Here is a 23,962-nt window from a genome sequence, read left to right as displayed (position 1 = left end):
TGTATGTAACACACTTCTCCAGCTGTGACAGGCTGTCTTTCTACCACCACTTAGCCTCCAAACTGTTTCTTATCCTCTTTGATGGCTACAAAGGCTCCTCTTTAGTTCCATGTGGCCCATCCTTGACCTGGTGTCAGCTCTTGGCGGGAAGGCAGGCGGCCTTCACAGGTTCTTCCCTCATTCCCCTCCATGGGAGGAGAACCAGCTGCTTGTCCCTCTCCCTCTACTCTGCCCTGGTGAGGCCACCTCTAGAATACTGTGTCCAGTTCTGGGCTCCCCAGGTCATGAAGGACAAGGAGCTACTGGAGGGAGTCCAGGGCAGGGCCAGAAAGATGCTGAAGGAACTGGAGCATCTGCCCTGTGAGGAAAGGCTGGGAGAGCTGGGGCTGTTCATCTGGAGAGGAGGAGACTGAGGGGGGATCTCATCAACATTATAAATATCTACAGGGGGTGTCAGGAGGATGGGACCAGCAGTGCCCAGTGACAGGAAAAGGGGCAATGGGCACAAGCTGGAGCACAGGAGGTTCAAGTTAAACATGAGGAAAAACTTCTTTGCTGTGAGGGTGACAGAGCCCTGGGACAGGCTGCCCTGGGAAGTTGTGGAGTCTCCATCCCTGGAGACATTCCAACCCCACCTGGAGGTGTTCCTGTGGGATCTGCTGTAGGTGACCCTGCTCTAGCAGGGGGTTGGACTGCATGATCCTCAGAGGTTCCTTCCAGCCCCCACCAGTCTGTGACTCCCCTGGCAACCTTCAAGCCAGGTGTGACCCCAAACCACAGGTGCTGTGTGGGCTGCAGGAGCAGCCCCGCCAGGGCCCGCCTCACCTTTTCGGGTCATAGAAATCCATGGCCTTCTTCACCTTGTTGTAGGCAGCCACCCGGAAGGGGATGATTTCCACCGAGGTCAGCCCGGGCGCCATGCTGAGCACCTTCCCTCCCTGGGTGGGCTCATACAGGTCCTTCTTGGTCTCGGGGTGAGGCATCCCCGCCGGGTCGCGCCCCACGATGTAGAAGTTGGCGCCGGCGATCATGCGAGCCCGACAGTGCCACTGAACCTGCAGGAGAGGAGAGAGGAGGAAGGAAGGAAGGAAGGAAGGAAGGAAGGAAGGAAGGAAGGAAGGAAGGAAGGAAGGAAGGAAGGAAGGAAGGAAGGAAGGAAGGAAGGAAGGAAGGAAGGAAGGAAGGAAGGAAGGAAGGAAGGAAGGAAGGAAGGAAGGAAGGAAGGAAGGAAGGAAGGAAGGAAGGAAGGAAGGAAGGAAGGAAGGAAGGAAGGAAGGAAGGAAGGAAGGAAGGAAGGAAGGAAGGAAGGAAGGAAGGAAGGAAGGAAGGAAGGAAGGAAGGAAGGAAGGAAGGAAGGAAGGAAGGAAGGAAGGAAGGAAGGAAGGAAGGAAGGAAGGAAGGAAGGAAGGAAGGAAGGAAGGAAGGAAGGAAGGAAGGAAGGAAGGAAGGAAGGAAGGAAGGAAGGAAGGAAGGAAGGAAGGAAGGAAGGAAGGAAGGGTGTCAGCACTGCTCGGACCCCCTGCAACCTCAGTTCTCCCAAGGGTGTGCATTTCCAGGGAAGCACTGGGGATGGGAACTGGTCTTGTCCCAGTTTGACAGGAAAGGGAGGTAGCAGTTTGCTTTTTTGAATGTGCCCACCAGCCCTTGAGGTCTACATGGGCTAAGGCTGCCCAACCATCCCTTTCCTTCCTCCTTCAGGGAAGGTTCAGTGTCTATGGTTTTCATCCCCCCCATTTAGGGGCAGGAGGGGAACCACTGGGAGAAAACAAAGGAGCACCCTTGCCTGGCAGAGGGAGAGGCCACAGTGGTGAAGACTGTTTCTAGTGCCCTTCTCCCCAGCTCTTCACACAGCTGGTGAAAGCACAGGCGCCCACAGAGCTGAACTCCAACCAAAACCATATTGAGTCCACCCATAACCTAGCTCTACCAACCATTAACCCAACTCTGCTCAGTCCAGTGTTTAAACAATGTCCCTCTACACATTTAAACAACATCTCTACATCTTTAAACACCTCCAGGGATGGAGATTCAACCACCTCCCTGGGCAGCCTGTGCCAGTGTTCAACTACCATTTCAGTGAAGAAGTTTCTTCTAATATCCCACCTAAATCTCCCCATGTGCAATTTGAGCCCATTTCCTCTTGTTCTGTTGCTCGTTACTCAGGACAAAACACCCCCAGCTGTGTGGGGGTTGAGAACCATGGCAGGAACTAGTAATGAGGCTATGGCTACCAACTCCCTTCCCCGTGGCCTCCTGGAGCTGCATGGGCATGCTCACACCTTGTCCTGGTGGGCAGCCCATGGCTCTCCTACCTCTGTGGGGCCGGCATAGAGCATGGGAGAGGGGAAGATGGCCACGATGGTCGACTTGGGGTCCAGGACCTGCTCCTCCAGCACTGCTGCGTGCTGCTTCATCCTCCACTCCAGGGGGACGTCATCATCTTTGGTCCATCCCCCCAGGGGGTGCAGGAGGAGCACGGGGTTCTTGTAGCCCCTCTCCAAGAGCTGGCGCCGCGTGTCCTGCATCAGCAGCGCGTGCCCGTTGTGGACGGGGTTGCGCAGCTGAAACGCAAAGACGGCATCTGCAAGGGGAAGGACCAGAGGGTCAGGGGCTGAGCATCAGACCCTGCGCCTTCACTTGCACCTTCCACACGGTCCTAAGATGTGCATGTTGTAAGATGTGTATCCTATCTCCACGGGAGCAAGGCCTGAAATTCCTGAGCTGGGTGTTTCAGACGGGTACAGCTCCTCCCTCTTCGCGGCTCTGCTGCGGTCGCTTCCACGGCCCAGCCTTCCTCTGCGGCTGCTTTCAGGCCCACCAGCCCTCCTGCCATGTCTTTAGACAGCACTGGACATGTCCATGGAGTTCCCTGACTTCTTAAGTGACCTGCCAAGCTTGATGGAGCCTTCAGGAAGGCCAACGCTCTCTCCTCAAAGTGTGTGAGGTCTGCCAGCCAGCTGGGACAGACACCTGGGAGATGATACCTGACCCCATGTGTTTGTGAAGGCCAAACGTGTCAGCACAGGGTTTTAAATGTCCAGGGTGTGGAAAGACAGGCTGTGACCCACCAGGGAGGACATGAGCAGGACACTTGAGTGCTTTCCAGGCCATGCTCAGGAAAGCCCATAGAGGGGACAGACCATCACCTGGACCAAGGAGTCCCCATGCCACTTTTTGTGTGTCCCTCTTACTGCTCACCCCACCCAGAGAGGCCCGTTTTGGGAGCACACAGAAGCAATCTGGAAAGTGCTATGAGCTTGAGAGCCAAGTGATCACAGATCACACCAATCTCCTTGTGCCAGGTAGGGAAAGAAGAGCTGTGTCATAGAATCATAGAAACCCAGACTGCTTTGGGTTGGAAGGGGCCTCAAAGATCATCTAGATTTCCCCTTGCATGGGCAGGGACACCTCCCACCAGACCAGGTTGCTCCAGGCCCCATCCAGCCTGGCATGGAATACTTCCAGGGATGGGGCAGCCACAATTTGCCTGGGCAACCTGGGCCAGTGGCTCACCTCCCTCATAGTGAAGAATTTCCTCCTCATGTCTAACCTCATGTCTCCCCTCTTTCAGCTTGAAACCATTCCCTGTTGTCCCACCCCTCCCTGCCCTTGTCCCAAGCCCCTCCCCAGCTTTCCTGGAGCCCCTTCAGGCACTGGAAGGTGCTCTAAGGTCTCCCTGGAGCTTTCTCTCCTGCAGGCTGAACACCCCAACTCTCCCAGCCTGTCTCCAGGAGAGGTGTCCCCAGTGCTAACCCAGGGCACTCACCAGCGTTCATCTCTCTGAACTTCTGCTTGAGAGTGAGCGGTGTCAGGCGGTACTGGTCCAGACCATCATTCCATTTGATCTTCTCCAGCACCTGGAGGTCTCCACCAACCAGCCAGTCTCCGCTCTCCATCACCATCTGTGAATGACCCACAAGTGCATTATGGAGGGGACAGCAAGAGATCTCCTTTTCCCAGTCTCATTTGAAAAGTGTGAGGCTTGACTCTGCTGGCAGGGTGATCTTCCCTTCTCATTCAGCACATGAAGGAGGAAAGCATTGCTGCAGTGACTACAGGAACTGCACACCATGAGCAGTGCCACCCTGTACAGCCACTGAGACCCAACCACTGCACACAGCTGGGTGCTGGACTCCTCTCTGGTCTAGAAGTTATGGCACCAGACCTTCCTCCACCTCACTCTCTGCTCCTTCCTCCTGGGAATATGCAGAAGGAATAAGCCTGTTGCACAGTTTCCCTGCCAGGAAGTGTTGAAGGGCAGGTTGGATGGGGCTTGGAGCAACCTGGGCTGGTGGGAGGAGTCCCTGCCCATGCAGGAGGTTGGGACTGGATGGTCTTTAAGGTCCCTCCAACCCAAACCATTATATGTTTCTGTGCAGGTGAGCAATTGCTGATGAAACAAAGAAAGTGGTATTTTAAGGTAGGGGAAAATAATTTATTTGGCTTTGTTCTCTTTAAGCAGGCATCTCAAGTCACTCAGTGCAACCTGGAGCTCTTCCTAAGGAACGATGAGTAAGTGGGAAGAGACGGGCTGCAAAATTCTGTCACCTCTGGTGGCTGCCTGTGTGAAACAGGCACACTGAGGAGTAAAAGGCAGCTAAAAGGGGCAGGAGTCTGTGATCTGCAGCATTAATGTTTGGCAGCACCACTGAGATCATCACCCCTAAGCACAGGCAACTTTTGAGGGCTCAGCTGGTGCTCAAAGTGTTGGGATGGAGGCACTGGTGAGGATGACAGGAGCAGCTCCTCAGCAGCACCCTCAGTGTCCCCTTCACCTGGCACCTGCTGCCTGATGATCCTGCTAAGGGAGACCAGCATTTGCTTGCAAGCCTAAAGACCCTGTCTTGCCTGCTTGGGACATGATGATTCCCAGTGAGGAGTTGGGCTTGGAGAGCAGAGTGGACACCCATGGTCATGGAATCAATCATAGAATCCCAGACTGGTTTGGGTTGGAAGGGACCTTCAAGATCATCTAGATCCAACCCCCTGCACGGGCAGGGACACCTCCCACCAGGCCAGGCTGCTCCAAGCCCCATCCAACCTGCCCTTCAACACTGCCAGGGATGGGGCAGCCACAGCTTCTCTGGGCAACCTGGGCCAGCACCTCACTGCCCTCACAGGGAAGAATTTCTTCCTAATGTCTGACCTAAATCTTCCAGTTTAAAGCCATTACACCCTGCCTCTTGCTACATGTCCTTGTCCCAGGTCCCTCCTCAGCTTTCCTGGAGCCCCTTCAGGCACTGGAAGGTGCTCTGAAGTCTCCCTGGAGCCTTCTCCTCTCCAGGCTGAACACCCCCAATTCCCTCAGCCTGTCTGGAGAGCTGCTCCAGTCACCCGATCATCTCCATGGCTGCTCTGGACTTGCTTGAAGGTTTCTCTGGCCCTCGAAACCTACATGAGGTCGGTTTCTCCAGCCCCGGCCCAGACCTCCCACCCAGGCCAGGTGTCCCCGAGCAGCAAGGGGCCAAACCCACCTTGACGTGGGGGTGCTGGGCGCAGGTGGTGCCCCAGACACGGGCACATCGCTCCTCCTTCCTGTGCTCGAAGTACTCGGGGTCCCTCAGCACGGCCACGCGCCGCCCCCCGATGCCCAGCGCCAGCGCCGCGCAGCCCTGCAGCCGCTCCTTGTCCTCCCTGCTGATGGGCAGCACGATGGGGACGCTCAGGTTGACCACGCCATCTGGCAAGAGAAGGGCAGGAGCTGAACATCCCCAAGCCTCAGGGACTGGTGCAGGACACGCTGGGGTGCAGGGACACACCCTGTCCCTTCGGAGAGCCCCCATTTCCAGGACCACCCCAGGGATGCACCGTCCATCCTGTGCATTTATCCGCTGCCCCATTCTTCTCTGCTCCACTCTTACCTGGGGACTGTACTGGCTCCTCACCCATGGGCCAGAGATGTCTCAAAGACACCTGGAGCCTTTCATTACTTCATGCACTCCCTGTCTCCATGGGAAGACTGGTTCTTCCCCAGTGAGCTGCTTGTAAATCTCTTGGAAAATTTTAAATGCACTTGGGAAGTGCAACCCTGCATCCAGCCCCCACCTCCTCTGCCAGGAGAACAAATCCTGTGAAGGTGGCTCCAGCTCGGTGTTCCTCTGGGCATCTCATTCCCTGCACTGCCCCTTCCAGCAGGGAAAGCAGCATCACACCTTGCTTTGTTGCTTTGGGTTTTCTCTGGATATCTCTATATTACTGCTCCTCTTCCTGCTTCTCACCTCTCCAGAGTCCATTATTACTCTATTTTCTGTCTCTACATTTGCACGGGTAATTCCTAATTTCAGGGCTGTCCCTAAAAACCTCAAAGTCACCTTGGTTTCACCCCCAGTTTCCCAGTTGTCCACTGAGGCCTTCCCATTTCTCTTTGGATAGCCCAGTGTTAATAACACAACAGAATCAGTCTCTCCCATGGATTTCCATTCACAAACAAGAACAAAGAAATCAGGGATTCAATTTGTTCTGATCAGACCAAAATCATTTTGGACCCTTGAGAGCCTTAATTTGAGGATTTTTTTTACTATGATACAGATTTTAAAAAAATGTTTGTTAAAGGGTTTGCATTTACTTTCAATTCACAATCAGGATTCACTCATCTGCCAAACAGTGATTTTCAAGCACCTTCATGAGTAATCAGGACTGGAGTCACATGGGATCCAATCAATATCAACCTGATACATTTGAATTATCTTAACCAGTGATCAGCCAATCAAATCAGCATGGAAAAAGCTGGATTATGAAGCCCACAAATGATGCTGGAGCCGAGGGTCTCTGTGCTCCGTTTCCAAACGCAAGCTGCAGAGGTAAAAACCAACCCAACCATCACTCCAGTGAAGGCAGCTCCAAAATTACCCAACTGGGGCTTTTGTGAAGACCAGTTGGTAGGACACAGGGTGTGTCCTGCTGCTTTGTACCCAGGGGAACCATAAACAGGCCATGGTTGTGTCTAGTCCTCATGATTTTTTTTTAATTTTTGTTCTTAAATCACAAACATATTACCTTAGGGCAGCCCCCCCTACACACATAATCTAAAAGGAAGTAATTTCTGTACAACCTGAGAAGAGTTAGATACATACCAGCTACAGAGCGATTCCTTCCTAGGAGAACACAGACACAATTAAGGTAATTAACACTCAGAGGCACCAGTTTCAGGAGCCATTTCAAGCACCAAAGCCACCCAGGTCAAAGCTCTGCAAGCACCACCTGGCTGCAGGCAGGCACAGCCCAGGTCCCCCATGGTGCTGCCACGTGCAGATCCACCTTTCATCCTGGAGGCCATCTCCACAAAGCACCTCATCCACCCAGCTGTTGGTACTATCCTGGTGGAATTTACTGCTCAGTGTTGGAGCACTAACCTGCACAAGTCCACCAAAATGGAACACAGCCCTTCCAGGCACAGCTGGAGCTGCCAAAAAACATCACTTGCACCTCAGAGAAGGGCTGGACCACTGACTCCAGAAAGACCAGCCTCAAACTCCTCCTTGGCAACACACACTTCAGCTTTGGCACCATGAGATAGAAACCCTCCACTGTTTCCTGGAGGTGATCCAAGAGAAGCAGGGATGTCCTCCTTCCTGCCCAGATGTCACTCTACAGGCCTCACCACACAGATTTTTGGAGCCCTCCGTGGAGACAAGGTGGACCAAGGACTGATGATGATGCTCTCTACTGCAAAGACCTTGCTCTGGAGAGTTAATCCCTGCCAAAAGCAGGTGTCCTGGGCTTTGTCCCTCCTGCTGCAGAGCTCTACAAACCCTGAACATACACCCATGGGCCCTGGAGGACCTTCTGCTCAGTGATGCTGACAGGTTTGGGGGAGGTCTCTGAGGTGAGCCTCCAGCACAAAGTGTGGAGCTCCAGAGCAACGTGGTCATTACAGGGCACCTCTGTGACCTCTCCAGGCTCAACAGGCAGCTCAAAGACCACGGCCCAGAGGCTGATAACAGGGACACGTGCTTCTCAACACTGTTTACACACTAGACAGGGGGTGAAAGGCCATCTAGAAGGTGTCTGGAAGCAGAACCCCCTCACAGACACTCCTCCAGCCCAAAGCCAGCACTCCTGAGCTCTGCATCTGCTGCACGGTGCCCAGATCCTAGTAAAAGCAGCAAGGACTCACTGGGTGTCCATGGGATTCTCTGGAAGGAGGGCAAGACCCAAAGGGATTTGCTCTCCAAGACCCCAGACCCCCAAGCCAGAGACCTCTGTCAGGTCTGCAGGACTTGCTAAAGTCACAGCTTTGGCACCTGCAGCTGAGAAACGGGACAGAAACACCTGATTTACTTCAAGTTATGGTAACGGAGAAGCAGGAAAATGGGGGGGAAAAAAATAAAAGAGGCTCTGCTCCTGTTTCCAAGGAACAGCTGCCTTCTCCTGCCTCAAGAGCAGCCTGGCAGCCTCCCAGCTCACTTGGCTTTGGGTCTGCACCTTTATTTACCCTGGGATAGCCAAGCATGAAAAGAGCACACAATGGCCTGGAGAAGCACTTCTCTCAGCCTGGAGAAGAGAGGGCTCTGGGGAGACTTTTTTCTAGTCTTCAAATACTTAAAGCGGGATTGTAAGAAAGGTGGGGACAGAATTTTTAGTAGGGCCTGTTGCAACAGGACAAGGGGTGACGGTTTTAAACTAAAAGAAGGTAGATTCACTCTAGATATAAGGGAGAATTTTTTATGATAAGGGTGGTGAGACCCTGGCCCAGGTTGCCCAGGGAAGCTGTGGCTGCCCCATCCCTGGCAGTGTTGAAGGGCAGGTTGGATGGGGCTTGGAGCAGCCTGGGCTGGTGGGAGGTGTCCCTGCCCATGCAGGGGGGGTGGAGCTAAGTGATCTTTAAGGTCCCTTCCAGCCAAACCAGTCTGGAATTCTATGGCTGCCAAAATATTTGATGGGCACCACATGAGGGGTAGAGACGTGAGGGCCCCAGGCACCACCAGGCGAGCTCTGTCACCTCCTGTCCCCGCTGGGGTGTTTCAGAGCATGGCCTCCTGACCCTCCCATTTGACAGGCCAGAGGACAGGAGGAAGACAAGATGGCCTGGGTGTTTGGGCAGGATTCTGTGGGGTGGGGGCCTGGGGGGTCCGTACCGTTCAGCAGGGTCCCAAAGTGGATGACTTGCAGGTACTCCTTCTCACGCATGAAGCCGGTCAGTGGGGTGGCCCAGCCTTCGCTCAGCACCTGCACCCACTGCAGATCCAGCTGCAAAACAAACCCAAGTGGCACTCCTGTCACCAGGGCACACTCAGAGGTTGCTTCTCCTGCCGTGGCGGGGGGGAGGGGAGAGTGTGGTTTGGGGGGGGGGTTTAAGCCAGACTGATGTATTTTGATGGCCCATGTGCTCGGGAGGCTGCGCTCACACAGCAAAGGAGGGTGATGGCCCTGGTTCGCTGCAGAACAGGATGGAGACCCAGCAGAAAATGGCTGAGGACCACGACCACACCCCTCCATAAGCCATAGCCACAGAAGAACATGACCTGGTCTAGTGGGAAGTGTCCCTGCTCAGGCAGGATGGTCTTTAAGTCCCTTCCAAACCAAGCAACTCTATGGTTCTCAGATGCAGCCATCAGAGGAACTGCCTCCCCTCTGGCAACATCACCAGCAAAGCTCCTACCCTTGGAACAGCTGAACAGTGAGGGAATCCCAGCACAGCACCTGTGCACGACCATACCTTAGTGATCTCTACATATGGCAGCATCTCTGCTTCAGCTCGGACACTACTGAGTTTGTTTTCAGGTACAAACAGCTCAAGGACATCTTTAATGGAGCTGTGGGGGACGATGTTCTGGAAGAGAGAGACAGCAACTCTAAGTAACATGCAGCTTTATAGATGCACACCAAAAAGTCAGTCTCCAAAAGCAGTTTTACAAGCTGGTACAAAAATGACCTACTTGTGTTTGGAGGAGCTCTACAACCTGCTGAATACATTCAGACACCGATGCAACATTGGTTTTCAACACTAGCTCAGGAGATTCAGGCTTCTCATACTCTGAGTCAATCCCCGTGAATCCTGCGGACAATTAAACCCAAACTAAGTTTATTTAATCTAATACTTGGTGTCCTAGAGCCAAGAACGTTGTTCAACCAATCAGGAAGCACTCAGCCATACTGGGTACTACGAGTGACACTCGAGCCAGGGCAACAGGATACTCTTGAGCACCACCAAGAGCCTTCAGGAACCCACCTCTGTGCACAGAGTGGCCACGACAACCGATCCAGCGCTTCGGGAAGCAAAAGGCAAGACAAGAGCTTGCTCTTCCATACCTTTGATCTCACCAGCTCTTGCCTTCTTGTACAGGCCCTTCACGTCTCTGCTTTCACAAATATTGAGAGGAGCATCTACAAAGATTTCAAAGAAAGGAAGTCCAGCTGCCTCGTGAATTTTCCGCGCATTTTGACGATCCTGTTAGAAGGAAGAGAGGAAAATCTTACATGTCTGAATTGCAGCAAGCACCTCCCAGCTCCATGACATGCCCTGGACTTTCACACTGGTAACTTAATCTCAGGTATGGATTTATTACATTCACACTCATTCTAATCAGGTTTTTTTTCATCTCACTTTCCCTCTGTTCTTTAAGGACATCTAGGGAAAAAAAAAATCTACAGTTTTGATCTGTTTTCAGCTTTTTCCGTCTGAAACATAAAGCTGAGCATGACAGCAGGATTTTAAGACTGTGAATCGTTATCTGCCCTGTGTCAAAAAAAGGAACTGCTGGTATGGACTTGATAACAGCAGCTACTTGGCACTCTCAGGAAGCATAAAACTACAACCAGTACTTCTTCACACAGAGCAGGGACAGCACTATGTCAGGCCATTGTTTCTGTGCCTTTTTTCTGCCTCCTAACAAGTTAATAGTAGGAGCCTCTGGAGGGGAGATTTTAAACTTCTTGTAGCTTTTAATCACTTTGCAACATGGAATATATTCAAGAAGGTCATGTCAAGCTGCCTCCCAGAACTCATAAACACTCACAAATATCTGCAGGGGGTGTCAGGAGGATGGGGCCAGTCTCTTTTCCACAGTGTCCAGGGACAGGACAAGGGGCAATGGGCACAAGCTGGAGCACAGGAGGGTCAAGATAAACATGAGGAAAAACTTTTTTACTGTGAGGGTGGCAGAGCCCTGGGACAGGCTGCCCAGAGAGGGTGTGGAGGCTCCTTCTCTGGAGACACTCCAAACCCATCTGGACATTTTCCTGTGGGATCTACTGTAGGTGATCCTGCTCTAACAGGGGGCTTGGACTGGATGACCTTCAGAGGTCCCTTCCAACCCCACCACCCTGTGACTTAGTTCCGGGTCTGTGCGGCTCCACGCACCGCTGCTGTCTTATGAACGAGTGGAGAAGTTAAGAGGAGTGTCTGATGGCCTGTGTAACAAGTCCTCTACATAAATCTCTCCTCCCCAGGAACCGCCAGGAGACCAAGGCTGCCAAGAAAAGAGCAGCACGGAGCTCACCTTGGCGAAAGGAGAGATGAAACTGGTGATGCAGACGAGCCCCGCGTCAGCGAAGAGCCGGGCCACCTCGGCGATGCGCCGAATGTTCTCCTCGCGGTCCCCGGGGGAGAAGCCCAGGTTTTTATTCAAGCCATGCCGAACGTTGTCACCATCCAGGGAATAGCAGGGGATGCCGTGGGTGACCAGGTACTCTTCCAGGGCAAAGCCAATGGTTGTCTTGCCAGCTCCAGAGAGGCCTGTTGGAGAGAGAAGAAGTGAGCCTCAGGTCCGAGGTCAAAAGAGTGAAAATGACAGCGCAAGGAACACCTCCTGGGACACTGGCAACAGAACTCCTTCTGTCTGATGTTGCTTAAGGAAGGAATGAGGCCCTGTTACCCACCAGAGTCCTGGCATCCCAACATCTGGAGGGGTTCAGTTCAGCAGCCTTGAAGAAGTACTTCTTGGTGGGATGAACAGGTACTTCAGCAGGGGAAGCTGGAAGGGATGCTGTTGCCTGTAAGTCACTCGCTCCTCTTCCTCCTCTGAACAGCCAACTGTTCTCCCAGGCTGAACCCAAGGAGAGGTTCTTGCCACAGCTGTGCAGGGTGGGACAGGCTCCAGCAGCAGCAATTGCCCCTCTGCATCCACAGACACCTCCATCTGCAGGAGCAGCACCCACAGACCTGTGCCAGCAGGAGCAGGGTGGTTGTGCAGACAAGCAGTGCATCTTCAGCTGCCTGTGTCTCCTGGAGCCATCCACCAGAAGGGCACCAATCCCAAACAAGGTGGCTGCTTCCCATCCCAGCTCCATCCACTTGCACAACGAGTATTTGTTACTGGCTGTGTTGGAAAGGAGCAAGTGTACCTGGAGCACCAATCTCCTCCTTTGCTTTGGGTGGGGAACCATGTGTTGAAAACTCCTTGAGATGGAAGAGGACCTTGGCTTAGGAAGGATAACACCTCCAAACACCACACCTATCTCAGGAAACACTTAGCCTTGGAGAATCTCCTATGGGGGCAGCATCATCTGCTCGCCTGTTTTTATGCCCTTTGCATGACACCTACTAATGGCCACTCCTGGAGACAAGACCCTGCATGAGGTGGACCTTTGGTCTGATGCTGAAGAGTCACGTTTGTGCTGGAGAGGAAACCTGGGAGGGCAGAGATGAATCCTGCTGGCTGGGTCTTCAGAGAGCTCCCCTGAGCTGGCCATGCAGGGCATTCACATGCCCTTCCACTCAATCCATACAGTCCATGCAATGAAACATCCTTCATTACAGTCTCTTAAAATTAAACTGATAGAAAGTTAGGAGCCCATTGTCTATTTCAAAGAACAATCATCAGCCAGAGAAGCTCAAACCTTTCAGACACAGGATCTTTGATATTCAAAAAACAAGGAAATTCTCTTGGGTAGGTTTGTTGGCTTCGGAAATGATACAAAAGCAGATTAGGCATTGGCTTTTTAGTAATTAAAGAGGAGAGCAAAACTGAAATGTGTTTTAATCCAACATGGAGCACATAAGCTGATATGAAGGCAAATCAGAACTTTGTAAAGGGCTTTACAAACCCTTCCAAGTTTGTCTTTCAACATCTTCTGGCAGCCAGAGAAAATCCCAATATTTAACAAGCAAAGAAACAACTGGACAAATGGCAGATGACAGAGTTGTGTAAATATTAGTGGAGCAAAGGAAATGCTGTAGTCATTTCTAGCAGCCCCTAATCTCCAAACAATGACAATAAGAAGCTGAATCAGGAGGTTTGGGTTGGATATCAGGAAAAGTTTTTTCACCCAGAGGGTGGTCAAGCACTGGAACCAGCTCCCAGGGTCCCAGCACCAAGCCTGCCTGAGTTCAAGAAGTGTTTGGATGATGCTCTCAGGCCCATGGGGTGACTCTTGGGGTGCCCTACACAGGGATAGGGGTTGGACTTGATGATCCTGATGGGTCCCTTCCAACTCAGCATATTCTATGATTCTACGACTTTACCCTTCAAAGCAGAAGAGAAGGGCACCACACTGGGAGGCAAACAAAATGAGAATTAACGTAAGAAACCTGTCATGGCTGTGCAAGGAAGTGCTGCCCCCAGTGTAACTCACTGCCTGGGAGTATTTATTCATCAGACAAGAGCTTGTCACCCTGCTGCTGACAAGGTCACTTTGAACATGATAAACCTAAGTGTCCTGGTAAACTTCGCACCGACCCGGAGCGAAAACATCCACGTGCTGTTGTGGACAACCCTGGGCACGTTTCACTGCCAACGACCAGCTGGATTTGAGCCAAGGCTTCCTCAGCCACACACTTGGGAACAACAAGTGCGACCCTTAGGGCTTGTGACATGTTCAAAGGAGCCTGATAACAGCTGTGAAATTCATAAAAACATTTGTAACAGGCAGCAGCTGCCAAGGAGAATTTCTTGCAGCACCAGCACCATGTGTCGGTGTTTCCCACGTGTAAATGTTTTGCAATTCCCAGCTCACAGGGACTGCTGCCATTCTCTGTGGATCCCAAATCCTCAAGACATGCTCTTGTATGGAAGTGGGTTTCACATATGAAGCTACACTTTCACACCCAGACAAACATACCTGTTAGCCAAACCGTGCAGCCTCGAAATCCGCCCCGGGTACCGACCACTTGTCCTCTCTTACTCCTGCTGACATGATGGGCTTGGTAAACCACGTTGGTTGCTCCCTGATGAAGACAAAGTGAAACAAAACACTTTTGTTATCTCGTTGCTCTTGGTACAAAATAAAATCTCAGTGGGACTAATCTAAGGGAGACAAACACAAACTCACTTAAAACCTGCATGAGTCATTGCAGCAAACTGCAGCAATCTGGTACAAAAGGGAAAATCCTAGAATCATAGAATGGTCTGGATTGGAAGGGACCTTAAAGATCATGCAGTTCCACTCCCCCTGCCATGGGCAGGGACACCTCCCACCAGCTCAGGCTGCTCCAAGCCCCATCCAACCTGCCCTTCAACACTGCCAGGGATGGGGCAGCCACAGCTTCTCTGAGCAACCTGGGCCAGGGTCTCACCACCCTCACGGTGAAGAACTTCCTCCTCATGTCTCACCTAAACCTCCCCTCTTCCAGTTTAAAGGCATTCCCCCTTGTCCTCTTGCTACAAGTCCTTGTACAAAGTCCCTCCCCCAGGTTTGCTGCAGCCCCTTCAGGCACTGGAAGGTTCTCTGAGGTCTCCTTGGAGCCTTCTCTTCTCACCTAACACCCCCAACTCTCCCAGCCTGTCTTTGCAGGAGAGATGCTCCAGCCCTTGTTTGTTTTGTTTTTCTTTGCAGGGAGGTTGTCAAAAGTCTCTCTGAACATTCTGAGCTGGCAGAGGTGACATAGCACCACTGGGGTTTATTTCTCACCCATCCCCAGGGGTTCAGGGTCTGGCAGCAAGGCTAAATGCGCACACACAGAAGACTCAGCAGCCAAGAAATAATCCCTTCTCCCACAACACCTGCATGTATTTCTGCTGTGTTTACTCCTGTTGAGCTCTGGCACCACTCTGAAATTCTGGGTTACCTCGCCAAGGACCTTCAGCAAAGCACGAGTGCCCCAAGTCCCCTTCCAGCAGCTTGTCACCACTCAGCCCTGCAGCAAAACTTCTCCTGCCCGGAGAGGGTCACACACCCCTCCCGTGTCACACTCCGGAGCCAAGCAGGGATTTTGCAATTTGTTTGCAAACCACGGCAGACAGGACTGGTACCTCTGCATGGAGAAAGGAATCTGCATGCTTCAGACCTCTCTTTCCTGCATCAGTAGGGACTCCAGCTGCACGCTGGCTTATTGCAAAATGTTGATCTGCCTGATCTGTCCTACAGGAGATGAAGTAAGATAACGTCTGTGGCTTGGGAAGATGCAGGAACACATTCCTACATGGCTGATGTAACAAGGTTGTTATGCTCGAAGCCTGTTGCTGTGTGGTACATCTGCACTGTGCATGCTTCTCAGAGCTTTTGTTTTGCATGCTGGCATCTTTTGGAGCTCGAGGAAGCATCACTGAGGGTTCTTTTGCCATTCAGCAACACTCTCAGACCTCTCCTTCCAGCCAGGAGCTCTGGACAGTAGCATATCCCCCTGATTTTTCTGCTATGTCAATAATCTTGCCAGTAAACTCTTCCTAATCCTGAGCAGCCCCCTGCCACACATCCACTCCAATTCTTACTGCCAGCTATGCAGTAAGTAAAAAAAGGCAGAGAAACTGGAGGTTTCTGAAGGTGGAGTGGGAACTGGTTGAAGGACAGAGCTCAGAGAGCTGGGGTAAGTGGGGCGGAGTCCACATGGAGACCAGTCTCTAGTGGAGTCCCCCATGGGCTGGTGGTGGGTCCAGCCTTGTTCAATATATTCATTAATGACCTGGATGAAGGGATGGAGTGTTCCCTCACCCAGTTCACTGATGATACCAAACTGGAAGGGTGGTGACACTCCAGAGGGCTGTGCTGCCATCCAACATGACTGGACAGGCTGGAGAGCTGGGCAGGAAGAAACGGGATTATATTCAACAAGGGCAAGTGTAGGGTCCTGCACTTGGGGAGGAACAACCCCATATTGGTATCCATATCAGTACAAGCTGGGGCTGACCAGCTGGAGATCAGCTCTGGGGAAAAGGGCCTTAGGGTCCTGGTGAACAACAGGCTGACCATGAGCCAACAATGTGCCCTTGTGGCCAAGAAGGCCAATGGCCTCCTGGGGTGCTTCAAGAAGAGTCAAGGGCCAGTCAGTTGAGGGAGGTTCTCCTCCCCACTCTGCTCTGCCCTGGTGAGGCCACCTCTGGAATGCTGCATCCAGTTCTGGGCTCCCCAGGTCATGAAGGACAAGGAGCTACTGGAAAGAGTCCAGGGCAGGGCCAGAAAGATGCTGAGGGGACTGGAGCACCTGCCCTGTGAGGAAAGGCTGGGAGAGCTGGGGCTGTTCAGCCTGGAGGAGACTGAGGGGGGATCTCATCAACATTATAAATATCTACAGGGGTCTCAGGAGGATGGGACCAGTCTCTTCAGAAGAGTCCAGTGACAGGACAAGAGGCAATGGGCACAAGCTGGAGCACAGGAAGCTCCAGTTAAATATGAGGACGAACTTCTTTACTATGAGGGTGACAGAGCCCTGGGACAGGCTGCCCATAGAGGGTGTGATTCCAAGGAACCACCGAAAATAACCCCATCAGTTGCCCAAGAACAAACCCTGGGGAGATTTCATCTAGAAAGAGCACCCAGTCCAAGACCGCTGGGAGGCAGAGATAGCGGTAGGTGTGGTTCAGTCAGATGTGGGGATGTCCTGCTGATATTACTGTCATGGTTTTAACCTTGTCATTGTAAATCAAACACATTTTAAAGAGAGAATCAGATCATCGTTGCAACATATTCCCCTCTGAATGCTGGGCCCCATGGTGGGGACAATTTAGGGACACCTGTAAGAATTTTTGCAATAGTCTGGATCAAAGAAGTTAAGTTTGGGAGGGGAACTTCTTATCTCTAATTCAGACCCAACCAAGGCTCCAAGCAAGGCAGTAAATGACCCAGCAGTGTCTCCAAAGAAGGGCCGTGCAGCCTCTGCCAGCCAGATGGGTAAGAAAGACACTGCCACATGCCTTGCCCTGGCAACTGCTGTTTGGCCACGTCTGCATGATCTCATTCCTCAGCCCACCCTGGCTTACCTCATCCAGGAAATGAGACAAAATAAAGATACGGCTCCAGAACTTCTGCAGAGGCTGCAGCAGACCAAGAAGCCAAATCCTAGCTCTGCTTTTGGTCTTCCCTTCTACTGAACCTTTCCATAAGGCTGACAAACTGGAAGACACCAAAATCTCAGGTGCCTTTAAGATCAGGCTTGACTGAGCCACCTGCCAAGTGTCTCCTGGCCTGGCTTCCAAAAGGAACAAGCTTTTTGGCCACCACCCCGATGGGACAAGATGTTCCCCTGCTCTGTGAAAGCAGGTTGTAGGTAGAGGCAGGAGGCTTTTCCTCCTCCTGCATAAAGAGATGGGGCCACTGAGACAAGAGAGTCCAACATTGCACAGACCTGTTGGAAATCGGGGACCATCAGTGTCCTCTGCCCTGAGAGCTACCACTGCTCAAGTTGTAGCATCTGAAAAAATAACCTCAGCTCTTCCTGACGGATTTGGCCCTGAAAGGGAGCAGCTGCACTCACACACATACATCAAAGGTTGGGTGTGCCTGTCCACAGGAGAGGTGTTAGCATCTTCTCCCACCCGAGAGCTAAATGGGGGACCTCTCCCCACCATGTCTGACTTTGTTCAGGGCAGAACCAGTGCACAATTAACAGAAAATGCACAACACCAACAGCATTGAGGGCTGCCCCAATGAACTACATGGATCATTTGCCATCTCTCACTAGAAATTCAAGTATGTATGAAACCCTGGACCTCAGGACACAAAGCAGCATCTCCTCCTGTCCTCACCACCCATTTTTTTAGCCAGCATCTCCACAGCTGCATGATGAATTGCACCAGGGTGAGAACCATGTGCCAGAGCCAAAGGGTGGAGATGAAGGAGGCAGGTCAGGAACTGAGCAGGGCATTCAGGAGATCCCCTAGGCACGTACAACATCCTCAGGCCAACCTGGGTCCAGTCTCTTTTCCACAGTGTCCAAGGGCAGGACAAGGGGCAACGGGCACAAGCTGGAGGACAGGAGATTCAAGTTGGGAAAAACTTCTTTCCTGTGAGGGTGACAGAGCCCTGGGAAGTTGTGGAGTCTCCTTCTCTGGAGACCTTCCAAACCCACATGGATGTGTTCCTGTGGGACCTGCTGTAGGTGACCCTGCCCTAGCAGGAGGATGATCTAGATGATCTTCAGGGGTCCCTTCCAACCCCACCACCCTGTGACTCTGTAACCCTTGCTCAGCCCTCCCCAGAAGGCAGAGCACTCCAGCCTTGCAGCAGGAAAAGTTTGTCCCCAGAAAGCAGCACTCACTGTCCCAAAGGCCTAAACCAATGTCCTCCTCATGCCCTCAGTTCCTCTCCGTGGCTGCAGGAGCATCTCCACCTGCTGCAGATGGCACAGGCAGAGCCCTGGCAGCAGCCCAAGAGCCAGGGCTCAGGGCAGGCTACAGCAACATCCCACTCCTGAGAGGGACTCTCCTGAAAACACTGCACAGATCAGCCCAAGAACGATGATGCCAGAGGAGAAACACTCCTGTGCTATTCAGGGCACGTCAGTCCCCTGCCCAGCTGGCTTAGCAGAAGGACCAGCCTCCTATGAACACAGTTAACATCCTGCTGGCAGAGCCCACAGCCTGGGGAAACCCCAACTGCCAGAGTACGGTCAGGACTCCTCCAGCTGCTTTTTTATTTCTAGGGCTCTCTCACATCATTTGGGACATGATTCATTATTTTTTTCCCCCAGTCAAACACTGTGTACATGCCCTGTTTTGGTCCTGCAGCCTGGACATCCCTCCAGGAAGAAAATAAGAATAGAGGCTTTCAAAATGGTAAAATAGGCTTTTAATATACTAAAATGCAAGCTGAGGCAACTTGGGCGTGCTCAGTCTGGAGAAAAGGAGGTTGAGGGGAGACCTTCTTGTTCTCTACAGCTGCCAGAGAGAAGGTTGGAGCCCGGGGGGTCGGTCTCTTCTACCGAATTGCAAGAAATAGAACAAGAGAAAGTGGCCTCAAGTTGTGCCAGGGGAGGTTCAGATTGGATGTTAGGAAAAATTTCTTCCCCAAAAGGGTTGTCAGGCCCTGGCCCAGGCTGCCCAGGGCAGGGCTGGAGTCCCCACCCCTGGAGGGGTTTCAAAGCCCTGTAGATGTGGTGCTGAGGGACATGGGTCAGTGGTGGCCTTGGCAGGGCTGGGTTAATGGCTGGACTGGATGGTCTTAAAGGTCTTTTCCAATCAAAATAGTTCTGTGATTCTATGGTAAGTCTGTAGTCAAACGCTTAAGCTCCAGAGACTGATCTAACTTAATGTTTAAAATCCCTGCCCAAATCCTGCCATCTTCCTAAAAAAAATACTTTGTTGTATCAGCTGAACTTGATCCATAAAAAATAAGTTTATGGGACTTCTCCTTTACAAATTAAATTCTTCTACCAGGGCAATTCCCACAGCTCCTCTTGCAAATGGGTGAGCTGACATCATGAAGAAAATAAAGCATCATCACCAGAAAGGGGGGAAAAACTTTTTGCAAAAGAGTTATTTACAGCAGAAAAGCACAACTAAAGTACTCAAAAGAAGAGAGGGAAGAGGGAAGTTTTGGAATTTTTTGCTTGTGGAAGCAAAGATTTGACTACAATCATACTGAAGAACGATGGAGAAACGTCAGAGTGTCTGAAGTCCCAATTTAGCTCTTGTCACTCCAAACCTACAGACTTTTTTCCCAGACTTCAGTTAAGAGTCACTGAATGGTCTAAAAGGCAGTAAATGGCTCAAAATCAGTTCTGCTCTTTCTCAGGAGAAAAACCCACCAAGCTGGAGTTCCCCAGGAAACGTTGCCCGTTTCACCTCCCAGGATGCATCATGATGCAGAGCCTGGCTCACAGATCCAGATGGGGAAGTGGGGCTTACAAGCACCAGACTCATCACCACACCACCCACCTTCCTGCTTCCCATGCCATTGTCCCTCCTCTTTCCTGCACGTGGGTCGGGGCAATCCCAAACACACAAGTTGGGTGGAGAACGGACTGAAAACAGCCCTGAGGAGAAGGACTTGTGGGTGATGGATGAGAAGCTCAACATGAGCTGGTACCATGTGCTGGAGCCCAGAAACCACCCGTGTCCTGGGCTGCATCTCCAGCAGCGTGACCAGCAGGGCCAGGGAGGGGATTGTCCCCTCTGCTCTGCTGAGACCCCCCTGGCAGGGCTGGGGCCAGGCTGGGGTCCTCAACACAGGAAGGACAGGGAGCTGTTGGAGAGAGTCCAGAGGAGGCCACAGAGATGATCCAAGGGCTGGAGCAGCTCTGCTCTGGAGACAGGCTGGGAGAGTTGGGGTGTTCAGCCTGGAGAAGAGAAGGCCCCAGGGAGACCTTAGAGCACCTTCCAGTGCCTGAAGGGGCTCCAGGAAAGCTGGGGAGGGGCTTGGGACAAGGGCAGGGAGGGAGAGGACAAGGGAGAATGGTTTTAAGCTGAAAGAGGGGAGATTTAGGTGAGACATGAGGAGGAAATTCTTCACTATGAGGGTGGTGAGACCCTGGCCCAGGTTGCCCAGGGAAGCTGTGGCTGCCCCATCCCTGGCAGTGTTGAAGGGCAGGTTGGATGGGGCTTGGAGCAGCCTGGGCTGGTGAGAGGTGTCCCTGCCCATGGCAGGGGTGTTGGGACTCAATGGTCTTTACAGTCCCTTCCAAGCCAAACCAGTCTGGGATTCTATTATATGAAGCTGTATAATGTTTTCATTTTGACCCAGCTTGACACCACAGTGAGGTGTCACCAAGTACCCTGCAAAGGTTTGGGGCTGGCATTGCCAGCAGTCCATCACAGCAGGCAGGATGCTGAACTGGGCTCCCTTTCTCCATTCAGCTCTCTGAATAAACCACAGCAGACCTCACAAGCTCCTTGGCACCTCTGACACTTGTTCCTTTTGGCATCACTACCTCGGACCCTAGCTCCTGCCAGGAACCTAACACAGAAGATCTTCAGGAGACCAGGAGAGACATCCCAGTTACCTGGAACAAGCCGTCTTTCAGCTCGGAGACAGACAGTTGGAGATGCCAAACATGGGTAACACACAAGGTTTTCAAGGTGGTGTTGGCTAAAATGGCTTTTTTTTCAGCCCACAGGAATTTCTGAGCTCTTAGCAAGATCTTATTTTTGACCTCAGCTAAAATATTCTCTTGGCACAAATTTGCACATTTTGGGTTGTCACAAGCAAGTTTTACACAACCCTGGCTAAAAAGAAAACCAAGCCCAAAGCAGGCTCAAGTGCAGGAGCTCACATTACAGCCACCTCGAGAATCAGATGCTGGTTTTTAGACTGTGTGAGTTCAAATCAGCACACCGGGTGTTAAAATCCACCCCTCTGAAGGCAGCCAGACCAGGCCTTCCTTTACCTCGGAATTAGATGATGTCACTACTCTAACTTCCTCAACGCAGGAACACTAGGGAGTCATCCTGTGTTCCTACATTTTTCAGGATGAATTTGTAAGGCTGGGACAAATGTTATTAAAAAAAGATCTTCCCATCTTCATTCCAGAAACCTCAGGGGACAGTTGCATGGGCAACAAATATTTGAGAAACAAAGCATCTTGTCAGCTGCTGACAAAAGAATAACATTTTAAAGGAGAAATCTTGCCACGGTTGCCCTGGTTTTGCTACTCAAAGCAGTTCTGCTAAATGGCCTCCCCTAAAAGAACCCATCTCATGTTCATTTTGCAAACAATAGGTTTGGGATTGCAAAAGGAGAAGGGCTTTGCTTTCGTGCCTGGGGTCTGTGACAAGGCTGCTCTGGACCACGCCAAGACCACGGGACCACCGACAATGCAAAACCCAGTTCTGGTGCAAAAGGAGGAAACATAAAAAAAGGGACCATTAATGATGTTCTCACTGCAGTGCAGATATTTTTGGGATTGAAAACCCCTGGAAAGCAACCAAGAACCTCCATTTAACCTCTGACAGAACAAAAAAGAAGGGAAATACACAACCAGAAATGGTAAACTGAGGATCAGTCCCTCAGAGTTCAGGGACAAGAGGAAAGGAGGACAAGGGTACATAGTTTTGCTACAAAGTTAATGTCTAGTCAAAACATTTCCAGGTAGGAATTGTATTTGCATGTTTTTTCTTGAATATGAGATTTAGGACTTTAACTACTGGGTTGTGGCTCTCTGTGGTAAATAAGCCACCATACATGTCCCATCTCTTGGCGAGGCAAGGCAGGCACCTGGTGCCTTCTACCTGGCACAACAGACAGACAGGATTCCTCACCAAGCACCATACAAAGAAAAACTTGCAGTATCATGTTGCTAACTGAGCTATATATTTATCTATCAGTTGGTAACTGAGCTAAACTTTGTTCAGTTGCAAGATACAATCCAAACCACAAGCTCTGCTCTTCAGAGATCTCACATGGGACTGGCTTACCCAGAGGGTCCTCCAGCAAACACCAGGAGCCAATGTGTCAGCGAGAGATCCCGTTTCATCAAAACTACTCCCTTTGAGAGCTCCAGGAATTAGTTTAACAAACCAGGATCATCATTAAATCCCCTCTAAAAGGTGAACTGGTGTGGCAGCACAAAACACAGCAAGGCACACTCAGAAGGTTTGTGTCCCTGTTAACACAGTTTGCAAGAGGTTCTCGGACATGAAGACCAACATCTAAACATGGCTATGAGCAGGCAGGGACATGGCTATGAGCTGGGACACCAGCTCCATCTTGTGCTAAGTGAGAAAGCAGAATCTCCTTCCACCTTCCAAGCTAAGACAGGCTGAACTGAGCCCATCTTGGCTCTAAATGACACGGGAACAAATTACCTGTTTTTAAAGTGACCATCATATCCACCTCAGGCAAGAAATCCTGTGCCTTTTGAGAAGCTGTAACAGTTTCACAAGCAGTGGGAGCTACAGAACATCTGCACTTCAAGCAGCTTCATCAGGTTTTCAAATACATTTATATATGTTGGTCAAAGAAATTATCCTCTTGTGTCTCTTCTATACATGATGCTGCCCCTCCTTGCCTCATTCAGTGTCCAGGATGGACACACAGTCTTGAACCTGGCACCTGAACCCCATGGGCTTGACCTTGCAATGGTCAGTGGTGGACAGCAGGCCACAGGAGATGTCTCTCCCCCTAAGGATTATATATATATATTTTTTTAAGGTTTGCAAAGTGCATAAGCAGCAGCAGGAAGGACTGCAGGGAAACTCAGCCAGAACCCCCAGGCAGGACACAGTTAAACAGGGGAACTCCACTGGGCTGGCTGAGAGTTCACTTGGCTGGAAAACATCATTAAGATGAATTCATGGAAGGAACATTTATCAAGGACTATCAGGAAGAAAGGCACAGCCTCTGGTATCATAAGTCGTAAATCAATGGAAGCTGGGACAATGCACCCTGGAGTCCCAATCATAAACCTCTCTGGGCCCACTTTGGGCTGCTGCTGTAAACTCCAGATGGGGCCAACCAGACCTTCCCTTCACTCAGCACCTCCCCAGTTCCCTTGGCTGTTTTTGTGATCGCACCTTTGGATGTGCCACCCTGCACAAGAAGCTGCATGAGCCAAGTCCCGGACTTAAGTTCAGAGATGCCAGGACAAAGGTTTCCTGCCCCATCTCCCAGTGTATCTGATGCACACAAGCTGCAAGACAGGCTTTTAATTGCCTGAGTGCACATGGAGTTGCCTAGACTCTTGCCTAGGTCACCAAGAATGTTGTAGTCTTCTTGAACAAGTAGCTACTCAGCACCTCCCTCACCCTCACTACACCAGGTGTAGGCACAGGCTTAGTCATTACAGGCTGGTTGAAACACACATTTTCCTTGGGATTAGTGCTACTTGGTCCCTCAAAAGTTCATGCAAACTCCCAGCATCTCTCTGAAGGTGGCATAATCCCCAGTTGTAGCAGAAGAGCAGCAGAATGTGAGGCAAAGAGCAGATGAAGAC

At 51.4% G+C, this 23,962-nt stretch overlaps 2 protein-coding genes across 2 annotated transcripts in view; both read right to left on the bottom strand.

Annotated features, from left to right (window-relative positions):
* PAPSS2 (3'-phosphoadenosine 5'-phosphosulfate synthase 2) overlaps positions 1 to 23,962 on the bottom strand; it is a 32,412-nt gene that overhangs the window by 2,519 nt on the left and 5,931 nt on the right. Inside the window, exons 2-11 of the mRNA XM_051617023.1 lie at positions 14,002 to 14,107; positions 11,442 to 11,677; positions 10,252 to 10,390; positions 9,879 to 9,997; positions 9,659 to 9,772; positions 9,078 to 9,189; positions 5,475 to 5,680; positions 3,767 to 3,902; positions 2,313 to 2,581; positions 826 to 1,055 (exon numbers count right to left, since the gene is read on the bottom strand). Of these exons, the coding sequence (XP_051472983.1) occupies positions 826 to 1,055; positions 2,313 to 2,581; positions 3,767 to 3,902; positions 5,475 to 5,680; positions 9,078 to 9,189; positions 9,659 to 9,772; positions 9,879 to 9,997; positions 10,252 to 10,390; positions 11,442 to 11,677; positions 14,002 to 14,107 (1,667 nt within the window). The remainder of the gene's footprint in view (positions 1 to 825; positions 1,056 to 2,312; positions 2,582 to 3,766; positions 3,903 to 5,474; positions 5,681 to 9,077; positions 9,190 to 9,658; positions 9,773 to 9,878; positions 9,998 to 10,251; positions 10,391 to 11,441; positions 11,678 to 14,001; positions 14,108 to 23,962) is intronic.
* The window catches only part of MINPP1 (multiple inositol-polyphosphate phosphatase 1), a 49,534-nt gene continuing 39,589 nt past the window's right edge, over positions 14,018 to 23,962 (bottom strand). The window contains exon 6 of the transcript XR_007889258.1: positions 14,018 to 14,107. The gene's annotated coding sequence lies outside the window, so the exon portion shown is untranslated. The remainder of the gene's footprint in view (positions 14,108 to 23,962) is intronic.

Source organism: Apus apus, chromosome 4, assembly GCF_020740795.1.
Source record: "Apus apus isolate bApuApu2 chromosome 4, bApuApu2.pri.cur, whole genome shotgun sequence".
Classification (NCBI taxonomy): domain Eukaryota; kingdom Metazoa; phylum Chordata; class Aves; order Apodiformes; family Apodidae; genus Apus; species Apus apus.
The sequence above is the reverse complement of the archived record's forward strand: the minus strand, read 5'-3'. Positions and strand labels throughout refer to the sequence as shown.